This window comes from Apodemus sylvaticus, chromosome 4 (assembly GCF_947179515.1).
Source record: "Apodemus sylvaticus chromosome 4, mApoSyl1.1, whole genome shotgun sequence".
NCBI classification, from domain to species: domain Eukaryota; kingdom Metazoa; phylum Chordata; class Mammalia; order Rodentia; family Muridae; genus Apodemus; species Apodemus sylvaticus.
In genome coordinates, this window is record NC_067475.1 from 156863428 (window position 1) to 156878154 (window position 14727).

General features: G+C 38.6%; 1 protein-coding gene across 1 annotated transcript in view; it reads left to right on the plus strand.

Moving 5' to 3' along the window:
* Window positions 1-9608: 9608 nt before the first annotated feature.
* Window positions 9609-14727, plus strand: part of LOC127682424 (solute carrier family 7 member 13-like) — a 32689-nt gene continuing 27570 nt past the window's right edge. Inside the window, exon 1 of the mRNA XM_052178798.1 lies at window positions 9609-10275. Within this exon, the coding sequence (XP_052034758.1) occupies window positions 9609-10275 (667 nt within the window). The remainder of the gene's footprint in view (window positions 10276-14727) is intronic.

A 14727-nucleotide genomic window follows, 5' to 3' on the forward strand; every position in this document is an offset into this window, starting at 1 on the left:
CCTTAGACATTTAAACACTTGGTCTCAAACAAGTTCTGGGAGGTTTAGGTGGGGCAGTGTTACAGGAAAAAGTACATCACTGCTTTGAAATCGCCACTTTCAATTTCTTTTCTCTTCTTCCTCCTGCTTGTGTTTGAAGAGCTGAGCTTGCCACTTGCTACCATGTTTCCCTGCAAAGACGGAACTCTATACTTCTGGAATTATGAGCCCAAGTAAACCCTTCCTCCTCTAAGTTGCTTCTAGTCATGGTGCTTCATAACAGCAACGGAAAAATAGCTAACACACACACCCACATACACACACACACAAACACACACACACACACCCATCACTATATCTTGATAATATCTATCCAATCCTTTTACAATACTCTCCAGACATCTCCCACCTTCATATCTTCTGAGACTCCTCCTCCCTCCAGTGGCTGCCAATTGTCAATAGCTCTTTTTTTTCCTTCTTTTTTTCTTTTTTTATTCGATATATTTTTTATTTACATTTCAAATGATTTCCCCTTTTCTAGACCCCCACTCCCCGAAAGTCCCATAAGCCCCCTTCTCTCCCCCTATCCTCCCACCCACCCCTTCCCACTTCTCCGTTCTGGTTTTGCCCTATACTGCTTCACTGAGTCTTTCCAGAACAAGGGGCCACTCCTCCTTTCTTCTTGTACCTCATTTGATGTGTGGATTATGTTTGGGGTATTCCAGTTTTCTAGGTTAATATCCACTTATTAGTGAGTGCATACCATGAGTCACCTTTTGATTATGGGTTACCTCACTTAGTATGATGTTCTCTAGCTCTATCCATGTACATTATTGGCTGTGGCTGAGGTTCTGGGAATGTTTTGTTTAAATGAAGAGGAATCCCAGGTACTTAAACCTGTTATTTGGCAAAGAGGATAAAGAGCTTCTTCAAAAAAAAAAAAAAAGGAGGCAGAGGCTACATGGGGCTACATGTACCCTGGGACATGAAGGCTGAGAACAGGAAGGAGCAAATCACACAGGTGAATGAAAATTTGGTCTCAAGATAACATTTTCAGGGTTTGAATAATTCTCAACCTCACTCTTATTCTAAACCCATTCCCTGGTTGCACTTGCCCCACAACTACCCACTCCTCAGATTTAGGATCATATGTCTCTGCTTTCCTGAGATTATTGAAGGAGAGTCTAGGTTAATACATATGCATATGTCTTAATTATATGTATTAATGCAGAAATATTAATTAATTGATATGTATTAATTATAATTGTATATGCAGTTATATAATATATAATATAATTAATCATAATTATATGTATAGTTATATATATGTTATATGATATATATTATATTGTATATGTTATATAATTACATATTAGTGATACACTTATATGATATATTACATAATTTATACACATAGTATATAAATATATAATTATATAATAAGTATAATATATAATATGTGTTTATATTTTATATAATATGCTATATACAACATATTATGTATTAAATATATTATCATATATTATACATAATATTATATAGATACTTTATATGTATACATGCATATATACATATGTATATATAATATAAATTATACAGAGACTAGGTATATAATATAAGACAATATGTATTATATATAAATAAATTATATATTTATATATTTATATATAATTTATTTATATATAATGCATATATGTATTATATATAAGTATATATGTATTATATATAAATATATATATAAGTCCCATAAGCCCTCTTCCCTTCCCCTGTTGCCCCATTCACCCCTTCCCACTTCCCTGTTCTGGTATTCCCCTATACTGCTGTACTGAGTCTTTCCAGAACCAGGGGCCACTCCTCCATTCATCTTGGACATCATTTAATATGTGGATTATGTCTTGGATATTCCAAGTTTCTAGGCTAATATCCACTTATCAATGAGTGTGAATTATATAAGAAAACTTTCCTAACCTAGAGAAAGAGATGCCCATGAAAATATAAGAAGCCTTCATATCTCCAAAGAGACTGGACCAGAACAGAAAGTCCTCCCAGCATGTAATAATCAAAACACTAAATTCACTAAACAAAAAAATAATATTAAAAGCAGTAAGGGATGGCTGAATAGTACTCCACTGTGTAAATATACTACATTTTTTGTATCCATTCCTCCATTGAGGGACACCTGGGTTCTTTCCAGCTCCTGGCTATTATAAATAGGGCTGCTGTGAACATAGTGGAGCATGTATCCTTATTACATGCTGGGGAATCCTCTGGGTATATGCCCAGGAATGGTATAGCGGGGTCCTCTGGAAGTATCATTTCCAGTTTTCTTAAGAACCGCCAGATTGACTTCCAGAGTGGTAGTACCAGCTTGCAACCCCACCAGCAGTGGAGGAGTGTTCCTCTTTCTCCACATCTTCTCCAGCACCTGTATTCTCCTGACTTTTTGATCTTAGCCATTCTGACTGGTGTGAGGTGAAATCTCAGGGTTGTTTTGTTTGCATTTCCCTGATGACTAAGGATGTTGAACATTTCTTTAGGTGCTTCTCAGCCATTCGATATTCCTCAGGTGAAAATCTTTAGCTCTGTACCCCATTTTTAAGGGGGATATTTGGCTCTTTGCAGTCTACCTTTTTGAGTTCTTTGTATATCTTGGATATAAGCCCTCTGTCAGATGTAGTGTTGGTAAAGATCTTTTCCCAATTTACTGGTTGCCATTTTGTCTTTTTGACAATGTCCTTTGCCTTAAAGAAACCTTGTTGTTTAATGAGGTTCCATTTGTCAATTCTTGATCTTAGAGCATAAGCTATTGGTGTTCTGTTGAGGTAATTTTCCCCTGTGCCTATGTCCTCAAGGGTCTTCCCCAGTTTCTTTTGTATTAGTTTCAGTGTGTCTGGTTTTATGTGGAGGTTCTTGATCCACTTGGACTTGAGCTTAGTACAACGAGATAAGAATGGATCAACTTGCATTCTTTTGCATGCTGACCTGCAGTTGAGCCAGCACCACTTGTTGAACAGGCTATCTGTTTTCCAGCGGATGGTTGCAGCTCCTTTATCAAAGATCAAGTGACCATAATTCTGTGGGTTCATTTCCGGATCTTCAATTCTGTTCCATTGATCTACTTGCCTGTCACTGTACCAATACCATGCAGTTTAAAACACAATTGCTCTGTAGTACCGCTTGAGGTTGGCGATACTGATTTCCCCAGAAGTTCTTTTACTATTGAGAATGGTTTTAGCTCTCCAGGGTTTTTTGTTATTCCAGATGAATTTGAGAATTGCTCTTTCTAACTCTATGAAGAATTGAGTTGGGATTTTGATGGAGATTGCATTGAATCTGTAGATTGCTTTTGGCAAGATGGCCATTTTTGCTATATTAATCCTGCCAATCAAGAGCAAGGGAGATTTTTTTCATCTTCTGAGGTCTTCTTTGATTTCTTTCTTCAAAGACTTGAAGTTCCTGTTATACAGATCTTTCACTTGTTTGGTTAGAGTCACACCAAGATACTTTATATTGTTTGTGGCTATTGTGAAGGGTGTCATGTCCCTAATTTCTTTTTCAGCCTGTTTATCCTTGGAGTATAGGAATGCTAATGATTTTCTTGAGTTAATTTTATAACCAGCCACCTTGCTGAAGTTATTTATCAGTTGTACGAGTTCTCTGGTGGAGTTTTTTGGGTCACTATCATATCATCTGCAAATAGTGATAGTTTGACTTCTTCCTTTTCAATTTGTATCACTTTGACTTCCTTGTATTGTCTAATTGCTTTAGCTACAACTTCAAGTACTATATTTAATAAATATGGAGAGAGAGAGGGCAGCCTTGTCTGGTCCCTGATTTTAGTGGTATTGCTTCAAGTTTCTCTCCATTTAGTTTGATGTTGGCTATTGGTGTGCTGTATATTGCTTTTATTATGTTTAGGTATGGGCCTTGAATTTCTGTTATTTCCAAGTCCTTTAACATGAAAGGATGCTGAATTTTGTCAAATGCTTTTTCAGCATCTAATGAAATGACCATGTGTTTTTTCTTTGAGTTTGTTTTTGTAGTGGATTACATTGATGGATTTCCACATATTGAACCATCCCTGCATCCCTGGGATGAAGCTTTCTTGATCTTGGTGAATGATTGTTTTGTTGTATTCTTGGATTCGGTTGGCAAGAATTTTATTGAGTATTTTTGCATTGATATTCATAAGGGAAATTGGTCTAAGGTTCTCTTTTTGTTGGATCTTTGTGTGGTTTTGGTATCAGCAAAATTGTGGCTTCATAGAATGAGTTGGGTAATGTTCCTTCTGTTTCTATTTTGTGGAATTGTTTGAAGAGTATTGGCATTAGGTCTTCTTTGAATGTCTGCTAGAATTCTGCACTAAAGCCATCTGGTCCTGTGCTTTTTGTGGTTGGGAGACTGTCAATGACCACTTCTATTTTTTAGGGGTCGATTTAGATGGTCTATCTGATCCTGATTAAATTTTGGTAATTGGTTTATGTCTAGGAAATTGTCCATTTCCTCCAGAATTTCCAGTTTTGTTGAGTGTAGGTTTTTGTAGTAGGATATGATAATTTTTTGGATTTCCTCAGTTTCTGTTGTTATATCACCCTTTTCATTTCTGGTTTTGTTAATTTGGATAATGTCTCTGTGCCCTCTGGTTAGTCTGGTTAAAGGTTTATCTATCTTGTTGATTTTCTCAAAGAACCAGCTTTCAGGTGTTCTGTTAAACTGCAAGTGTATTCTCTCTCCAGCTTCTTTTTGTAGGCACTCAGAGCTATGAGTTTTCCTCTAAGCACTGCTTTCATTGAGTCCCATAACTTTGGGTATGTTGTGCCTTCATTTTCATCAAATTCTAAAAAGTCTTTGATTTCTTTCCTTATTTCTTCCTTGACAAAGGTGTCATTGAGTAGAGTTTTTCAGCTTCCATGTGTATGTGGGCTTTTTGTTGTTTTTGTTGCTATTGAAGACAACCCTTATTCCATAGTGATCTGATAGAAGACATGGACTTAATTCGATCATCTTATATCTGTTGAGGTCTGTTTTATGACCAATTATATGGTCAATTTTGGAGAAAGTACCATGAGGTACTGAGAAGAAGGTATATTCTTTTGATTTAGGATGAAATATTCTATAGATATATATTAAGTCCATTTGTTCCAAAACGTCTGTTAGTTTCACTGTGACTCCATTTAGTTTGTGTTTCCCTGATCTGTCCATTGAAGAGGCTGGGGTGTTTAAGTCCCCTACAATTATTGTGTGGGGTGTGATGTATGCTTTAAGCTTTAGTAAGGTTTCCTTTATGAATGCAGGTACCCTTGTACTTGGGGCATAGATGTTCAAAATTGAGAGTTCTTCCTGGTAGACTTTTCCTTTGATTAGTGGCCTTCTGTATCTTTTTTGATGACTTTTGGTTGAAAGTCTATTTTATCTGATATTAGAATGGCTACTCCAGCTTGTTTCCTGGGGCCATTTGCTTGGAGGACTGTTTTCCAGCCTTTTACTCTAAGGTAGCATTTGTCTTTGACATTGAGATTCATTTCCTGTATGCAGCAAAGTGTTGGGTCTTGTTTATGTATCCACTCCATTAGTCTATGTCTTTTTATTTGGGAATTGAGTCCATTGATGTTAAGAGATATGAAGGAATAGTGATTGTTGCTTCCTGCTGTTTTTGATGTAATTTTTATGTTTGTGTGGTTATCTTCTTTTTGGTTTGTTGAAAGGGGATTACTTTCTTGCTTTTTCTTGTGTCTAGTTTCTCTCCCTTTGTTGGTGTTTGCATCTATGACTCCTGGTTTCTTTCCAATGTTTTCTATCTCCGAGTTGACTCATTTTGGGATTTCTTAGTTATTTCTATTTCCATTTTCAGATACTGAGTGGCTTTATTTAGTTCCTTCACTTGTTTGTTTGTGTTTTCCTGTAGTTCTTTAAGGGATTTTGTGTTCCCTCTTTCAGGGCTTCTTCCTGTTGACCCATGTTCTCCTATATTTCTTCAAGTGATTTTTGTGTTTCCTCTTTATGGGCTTCTACCTGTTGACCCATGTTTCCATGTACTTATTTAAGTGATTTTTTGTGTTTCCTTTTTAAGGGCTTCTACCTGTTGAAACATGTTCTCCTGAACTTATTTCAGGCAGTTATTTATGTCCTTCTTGAAATCCCCTATCAGCATAATGAACTGTGATTTTAAATCCAGATCTTGTTTGTCTGGTGTGTTGGGGTATCCAGGACTTACTGTGGGAGAATTGGGTTTGGATGGTGCCATGTTGCCTTGATTTGTGTTAGTAACATTCCTATGTTTACCTTTTGCCATCCGTTTAACTCTGGTGGTCCTGCTGTCTCTGCCTGGTGCTTGTCCCTCCTGTGTGCCTGCAAGCCTGTCTCAGCATCCCTTGGTGACCAGCTCTCCCCTGGCACAGAGTGCTATGGTGATGCCCAGCTCCTGGGTTCAGGAGGGGCACTGGAGGACAGTGTCTCAAGTGTTCTTACACTCCAGTCTTCCCTGTGTTCTTGTCTGTAACAGCCTGCTCAGTTGCAGGAGTGAAGATGATAGTCTCACCTCTAACTGAGGAACTCCCTCTAAATGCAGGACTCCTTGCAAGGCAGATGTCCCCAGCAGGATAAGTGCACAGATGGCTGTGGGGCTGCCCAGCTCCTGGGTGCAGGTGGAACCATGATGGACTGAGTTCCAACTGATCTGACATTCAGATGTTCCCTGCATTCCTGGCTGTAACAGCCCACTCAGTCAGAGGCATGAAAATGGTGTCCTCACCTTGAACCTGGGGACTCCCTGCAGAGCAGACGTCCCCTTTCAGTATAGGTGCATAGACAGCTGTGGTGCTGCCTAGCTGCTGGGTGCAGGTGGGGCCCTGGCGGACCTTGCCCCAAGTGATCTTACACAGGGGTGTTCCCTGTGTTCCTGACTGCATCTGTCTGCTCAGTCACAGGAGTCACTCCATAACATTTTTAATGAATAAAAACATTGAGCCAGGAGAGATTGAACTTTGAAGTGGCATGATTACTCAAGCCTTATACCATCCTGTGGAGATGGTTTATGGTTTTGCCCTCAGCTTTCAAGAAAAATAAATTTTCACTTAGGACTCCATGTATTTCTCATTTTGTTCAATCTACAGAGAACTCAAAAATCAACTCAAAAGGAATATCACTGAGACCCCCTCTGTCAACCATAGCATGATACATTCATGTGTCAGACTATCACATTTGAAATGCATTGCTGGGTATGAGTAATGTGCACCAATAAGTATACGAAATGGATTATTTCTTGAAATTAGAATATCATAAAATTGTTAAAAGGCAAAGTGAAGTTCAACTCTTTTCCCACTTGAATTCAAACTAAACAGAATCAAATACAGCTATAAGACATTGTCTTGATGTAAATGCATAAAGTAATATTTCAGGGTTGTGTAATGATATTACAGCAGTAATTATTTTCTTCCAGGTTGTTTTTATCAGACTAAATTGCCCCTTCAATACTGCATTGTATATTCTAAAGAGAAGTAATCATAACTAAGAGTTTCAATGCTGAATAATTTTGTTTTGATTGGCAGAAGCCAGAACACTTGCTAACCAATTCTCATTACAATGGTCAGGGCTCTTCACTCTTCAGTCATGTGTATCAACTGACAGAAAGTAGATAAGCTGTCATAATGTTTAACTTGGAGAAAAATGCACTTGACTGAAGAATTCCAGGAACTAATTTCAACAGGTCAAGATGAGTTGCATTATTTATGACAGGGACAAGAAAGGCAAAAAGAAAAGAGGAACATGACCAGCCTTTTCCACAATGTTCATCTTGCTGCCCTGTACATCACGTTATAAAAGCCCATTCATAATATCCTTCCAGGATCTAGTTCTTGAAAACTCTTGTTTATTTCCCTCCAATGACCTCACATGTATTCGATTTGGCCCAGAAAGGAAACAAACTGTATCTAGCAGTATTTTGCCCTCAAAAGTACCTTTCTGAACTACAAAAAATACTTCTGATTAATATCAAATAACTTGGCCATCAGTATATTTGATATTTTTGTTTTGTTTTGTTTGTTTTTGTTTTTGGTTTTTTCGAGACAGGGTTTCTCTGAGTAGCCCTGGCTGTCCTAGAACTCACTCTGTAGACCAGGCTGGCTTCGAACTCAGAAACCCACCTGCCTCTGCCTCCCAAGTGCTGGTATTAAAGGTGTGTGCCAGCACTGCCCGGCTGATATTTTTAAATTAACAAGATCATTTTCTCCTTGTTTGATTGAAGTGATTGAAGCATCCTCACTTGGGACCTTCTCTGTTTGTTAAACTTCTTTAGTTCTATAGACTGTATCCCAGCTAGTCTGTACTCTTGGCAATTATCCACTAATTAGTGAGCACATACCATGCATGTCCATTTGGGTCTGAGTTACCTCACTCAGGATATTTTCTAGTTCCATACACGGGGGCGGGGGGGGGGGGGAGGGACCTGGGTAGGAGAGGGAGGTGGAAGGAAAAAGGGGGACATAATCAGGTATGGGGGAGGAGACAGGAGAGAATCCTGGAGGGCCAGCAGAATGAATGGAAATATGAAACTCCAGGGGCTGGGAGGTGAGGAGACAGGCTAAAAAGTACCAGAGACCCAGGAGGTGAGACACTCCCAGGACTCAAAGGAGGGGGGAGCATTAGATAAAATGCCCAACGGTGGGGAGACAGAACATGGAGAATCAACTTCCAATAGAAATACCTCCATTAGCATCAAGTGGAGGGATGCGATCGCCATCCCACAGTCAATAACTCTGAACCAGAATGGTTCCTGTCTATAAAAGAACTACAGGGTCAAACATGGAAAAGAGACTGAGGGAAAGGGGATCCAGTGACCAGCTCAAATTGGGACATATAACAAGGGAAGGCTCCAAAGCCTGACACCATTACTGATGCTTTTGTGAACGTACAGACAGGAGCCTAGCATAGCTGTCCTCTGAGAGGCCCAAAAATCAGCTGACTGAGACAGGAGCAGATACGTAAAACCAACCATTGGAGTGAAGTTGGGGACCCCTGTGATTCAATTAGGGAAAGGCTGGAAGAAGCTGAGGAGGAGGGTGACCCTATAAGAAGACCAAGCAGTCTCAACTAACCTGCACCACCAAGATCTCTAAGACACTGAGCCACCAAACAGGTAGCATATACTAGCTGGTCCAAGGCTCCCAGACACATATACTGAAGCTGGCTGCCTGGTCTGGCCTCAGTGGGAGAAGACGCGCCTGACCCTTGAGAGATTCCTTTAGGTCCCAGGGAATGTGGAGGGCTGTGGGAGGGCAAGGGGAACATTTTCTTGAAGACAGGGGCCAGGAGGAATGGTATGAGGTGCTGAGGGAGGGCAAGCAGAAGAAGGGCAACGAGTGGACTGTAAAAAAATAAAAGTAATAAAAAATTTATTAACAAGAAATCTGTTTGGTATGGTTTTAGAAAGAAGTCACAATTCCTCAGAATAATTCAGAAGTTAAATATTATCAAACCCAAGTTAGATTCAGATTGTAAGACCTTTTATAAAGGACAAATGCTTTAGCAAAGGCAACAGCCTGTTTGACAGGGTTTTTCACAAATTGATAGAAAAGCATCATAAAGAAAAACTCTATTTTTCATTTTTTTAAATAGAGCAAAAAGGCATAGCCATGCAACTCTTGAGGGCACTAGGATTTTTCCATGTAAGCATGATCTTAATTAGTACCACCTTGGGGACAGGGATTTTCGTTTCTCCTAAAGGTGTGTTACAATACTCCTCACTGAACATCCCTGTCTTCTTAAGTATTTGGGCAGGATGTGGCCTTCTGAGCATAATGAATGCTCTCTGTCTTGCAGAGATGGGAACCACCTTTCCTGTGAGTGGAGCACCTTATTATTTCCTCAAAAGATCTCTTGGATCCTCCGTTGCTTTTCTCAATCTCTGGATTAGTCTTTTGACCCATTTTCTAAGCATCAGTGCTCAGTGTTTGCTAATAGCTACTACTATAATCCAGTGTTTCTATTCTGGGTGCCCTGCTCCAGAGCTAGCAAAGAAATGTCTGGCTTTGGCTATTTTGTGGTCATTTGGAATTCTCGGTGCTCAAGGGATAAAAACTGTAGCTTGGTTTAATACTGTCAGCAGTATAATGAAGTTGAGTGTTCTTGGCTTCATTTCTCTGACTGGGATTGTGCTGTTAGTGAATGGCAAAAAGGAGAATGTGTCCAGGTTTGAGAATGCTTTGGACGCTGAACTTCCTAATATTTCACAGTTTATTGATGCCATTCTCCAAGTATACTATTCATATATAGGAGCAGCAGTCATCATCGTCCTATCAGGTAAATCTATTCTTAAAACTATTTGGCATTACACAGAAGGGATTGTCAATAATGGGTAAATCCACTAATAAAATAAGCATAGAACTTGGAGGAAAGGCTAATATGTTTATATCATGTTTTGTAGTGAAATTCAATCTTCTCTATAACACTATTTGATTAAAACACTCATGTATACTCATACATGTAGGCTGTATAGATTTTACCTTTCCTCAAGTCCTATCTTCTGTATAAAACTTGGGAATGCTAAGAATTTTCAAAAAAGGTTGTACTATATTCTCAATTTTATTTCATATAATCCAACCATCTTGAATTTAGTAATTATATAAGGAATCCATTAGTAAGATTATATTTATAAAGCTATTGCAAGTCTCAGATTTTAATATACTTCACCTCAGCTTGGAAACTTTGTTCTCTTCCCAGAAATACCCACTCTCATGCTTCCTGTGGGTCACCATCACTCTCAGTGTGTTTATATTGAAATCTAAATTGTGATTTCTTGTATATGTGTTACTAGAAACAGTAAAAAACCAGATAAAATTTATTCCTCATATATCTTACTGGACTTATGCAGCTGGAGCCATGGGTCCCTCCATGTGTACTTCTTGGGTGGTACAGAGCTCCCGGGGACTAAACCACAAACTAACCTGGACCATGTGGACCACCTGGAACCCCAACTAATCTGGGGGTCAGGTTGGTTGATATTTTTCTTCTTCCTATGGTTGCTAACATCTTCAGCTCCTTCCATCCTTTCTCTAACCCCACCATTGGAGACCCTATGCTCAGTCCAATGTTTGCAAAGACCTCTGTATTTGTCAGGTCCTGAAAGAGCCTCTCAAGAGACAGCTTTATCATGCTCCTGTCAGCATGCACATCTTGGCATCCACAATAGTGTCTGGATTTGATGAATCTATATGGGATGGATCCCCAGGTGGGAAAGTCTCTGGATGGCCTTTGCTACAATCTGTCCTCTACAATTTGGTTCGGTATTTGCTCCCTTGAGGGACTTTTTCCCTGTGCTCAGTATTTGAGGCTCTTCCCGACTTTCTCTTCTATTAATTTAAGTGTATCTAGTTTTATGTGGAGGTCCTTGATTCACTTGAACTTGAGCTTTGTACAAAGAGATAAGAATGGATTCATTTGCATTCTTCTATATGCTGACATTCAGTTGAACCAATACTATTTGTTGAAAATGCTGTTGTTTTTACACTGGATGGTTTTATCTCCTTGGTCAAAGATCAAGTGACTATAGGTGTGTGGTTTCATTTCTGAGTCTTCCATTCTATTCCATTGATCTTCCTGTCTGTCTCTGTATCAATCCCATACAGTTTTTTTCCAAGATATGTATTTCAATCAGCAAAAAGTATGATTACATTTATGATGTTTTTGGCACTACTGTACCAGTGAGGACTCTATGCAGGCCAGTTGTTTCAGTTGCTTACAGGTTGCACAGCTTGGTAAACTGATAATTACATTTTTTTTTCTCTGAAGTCTGGTCCTAGATCCTTCCAGAACCTTGAAAAAATAGCACTGAAACTTGCTTTATGTCTTCATATTTTATAACTCAAGCATGTGGTATTTTCAACAACAGCTTTGGCAGTAGCTAGTAAATTTTTTGGAGGGGTGTGGGGTTGAGAATGTTATGGAAAGTTGCTTATCGAGAGCTCAAAAAATTCACTCATCATTGTTATCAGAATTTTTTGTTTATTTTCTCTAGTATTTGTATTGTTATATAATAACAGTGCAATGCCATTTTAACTCTCTATACCTCTCTCTATCCTTCTCTCTCTCACTGAGTGTGTGGGTAAATATATTGCTACATTAGGAAGCCCCTACAGTCACAGGTATTTGTACAGACATTTTAATGGCCTTTAATGTTATTTCTCCCTTCCACTATTCCCTCACCTATCTTGCCCTCTCACCATTCCCCATAGTTTAAAACTTCATTTTCTGTTGCTCTCTTCTAACCTTTTAAAGTGTTTATGTATACTCTAACATCACTTCTCTGTCAGACATAAAGCTAATTAGGTTTTTCTCAATTTTGTCAGCTTCATTTTCATTGTTTTGATGATTTTCTTTGCTGTACAAATGGTTTTGCTTATTTGATATTTGCAGGCGTTTTTAAATGTCACAAGGTCATATTCATCATTTGTAGGTCTTAATTACTACCGTAGTTCTGTTATATTCAGAAAGTCTTCACCCTTGTCTACCAGATGAGTCCTTACTTTGTCATCCAACATATTCAGAATTGTCTATTGTTCCATAACTAGAGATTGGATTGTATGCACAACTTCCCTCTTCATGCTGAGATTTGTTGCAGTTTTGTATTCAATATAACTAATGGTTTGAGTTCAAATGTGCAGCTACCAGGTTATGCCCAGAAGATATTTTCTTTTACATTTTCTATTAACATAAATATACTGTTATGGTTTTGTACATTTTTTTCTAAATGGTTGTTTCAACCTATTAAATATGCAATACTATTCCCACATTTTAATTTAAATGACAAAAATGACTGGTAAATTCAGCATATTAAGTTTTATTCCTAAACCTTTGATTCAACCATTGTTTAATTTTTATAAAAAGGATAGATTTATAATGTTACATCCAGTTTTGCTGATCACCCTCTTATATTTTAAATGGTATGAATTTTAAAATAAGATTTATAGTTCTAAAAAAGCTTCTGTTTGTAATTTAATGTGATTGAACAGAAGTTGCAATCTAATTTTGGAGAACTAATAGATACTGTCATGACCATACATAATTTGTCATCCATTTTAACTAGTACCATTTATATTTTAAATGTTTTATCATCTAGTGACAGTGAGTGTTTTTGCTCCTTCAGTCCTTGCCCTGACATCTCCATTGGGGTCCCCGTGCTCTGTCTGAAGTATGAATTTCAGCATCTGTATTGTTCAGTTTCTGGCAGACTCTCTCACAGGACAGCTATACTAGACTCTTCCAAGCGTTTCCTGGTATCAGCAATAGTATCTGGTGTGTACAGACAGGATGAATCACTAGATTGGGGAATCTCTGGATATCCTTTTTTGCAGTCTTTCCTCCACACTTAGTCCCTGTATTTCCTGTAGACAGGAGGAATTCTGGATTAGTATTTTTGAGGTGGATAGCCCCATCCCCCAACTAGGGGGCCATGCTTATCCACTGGATATTGTCTCTACAGGTTCTATCTCCCTTTTGTTGGGTATTTCAGCTAATGACTTCTCTGTTGGGTCCTTAAAACATCCCAAACATTGTTGGCAATCCTAAAACAGATTCCCTGGAATCTGGGAATTTATAGTAGTTACTCCCAGTTCGCCCTCCCCTACTGCTACTCTCCTCCTTTCAAATCCCTGACCTTCTGTATTTCTCCCCAATCTCCTCCTCCCATATCTGAACAGACCCTTCTTTTTCCATCCCCTCCTCTCTCCCTCCCAAATCACTCTCTTCCTCTACATCCTGGGATCATGTTCTTCTTTCTTCTAAGTAGGACTGCAACATTTACACCTTGGTGTGGTTCTCTATCTTCATGGGTTTCATATGGTCTGTGAATGGTATCTTGAGTATTCTGAGCTTCTTTTTTTTTTTTTTGCTAATAACAATGAGTACATACCATGCATAGTTTTTGGTGACTGAGTTACCTCACTCAGGATGATATTTTCAAATTACATCTATTTGCTTGCAAATTTTATGAACTCATTGTTTTTCATAGCTAAGTAGTTCTCCATTGTGAAATTTAGCACATTTTCTGTATCCATTCCTCTTTTGAGCGACATCTCGGTTCTTCCATCTCCTGGCTATTATAAATCAGGCTGCTATGAACATAGTGGAGCATGTGTTCTTGTTATATGTTGGAGCATATTTTGGGAATATGCCCAGGAGTGGTATTGCTTGGTCCTCAGATAAAACTATTTGCAATTTTCTGAGGAACCTGCAGACTGATTTCCAGAGAGGTTGCACCACCTTGCAATCCCATCAGCAATGTAGGAGTGTTCCTCTTTCTCCACAACCTCGTCAGCATCTGCTGTCACCTGAGCATTTTATGTTAGCCACTCTGATCAGAATCTCAAGCTCATTTTGATTTGCATTGCTATGATGACTAAAGTTGTTGAATATTTCTTTAGGTGCTTCTCGGGCATTTGGCATTTCTCAGTTGAGAATTCTTTAGTTAGCTCTGTACCCCATTTTTAATAGGGTTATTGGGTTCTCTGGAGTCTAACTTCTTGAGCTCCTAGTACATTTTAGATATTAGCAGTCAATCAGATGTAGGGTTGGTAAAGATTTTTTTCCCAATCTGTGGGTTGCCATTTTGTCATAGTGACAGGGTCCTTTGCCTTACAGAAGCTTTTCAATTTTATGAAGTCCCATTTGTCAATTGTTGATGGTAGAGCATAAGTCACTGGAGTTCTGTTCATGAAATTACCCCCTGTGCCAATGTGTTCAAGGTTGTTTCTAACT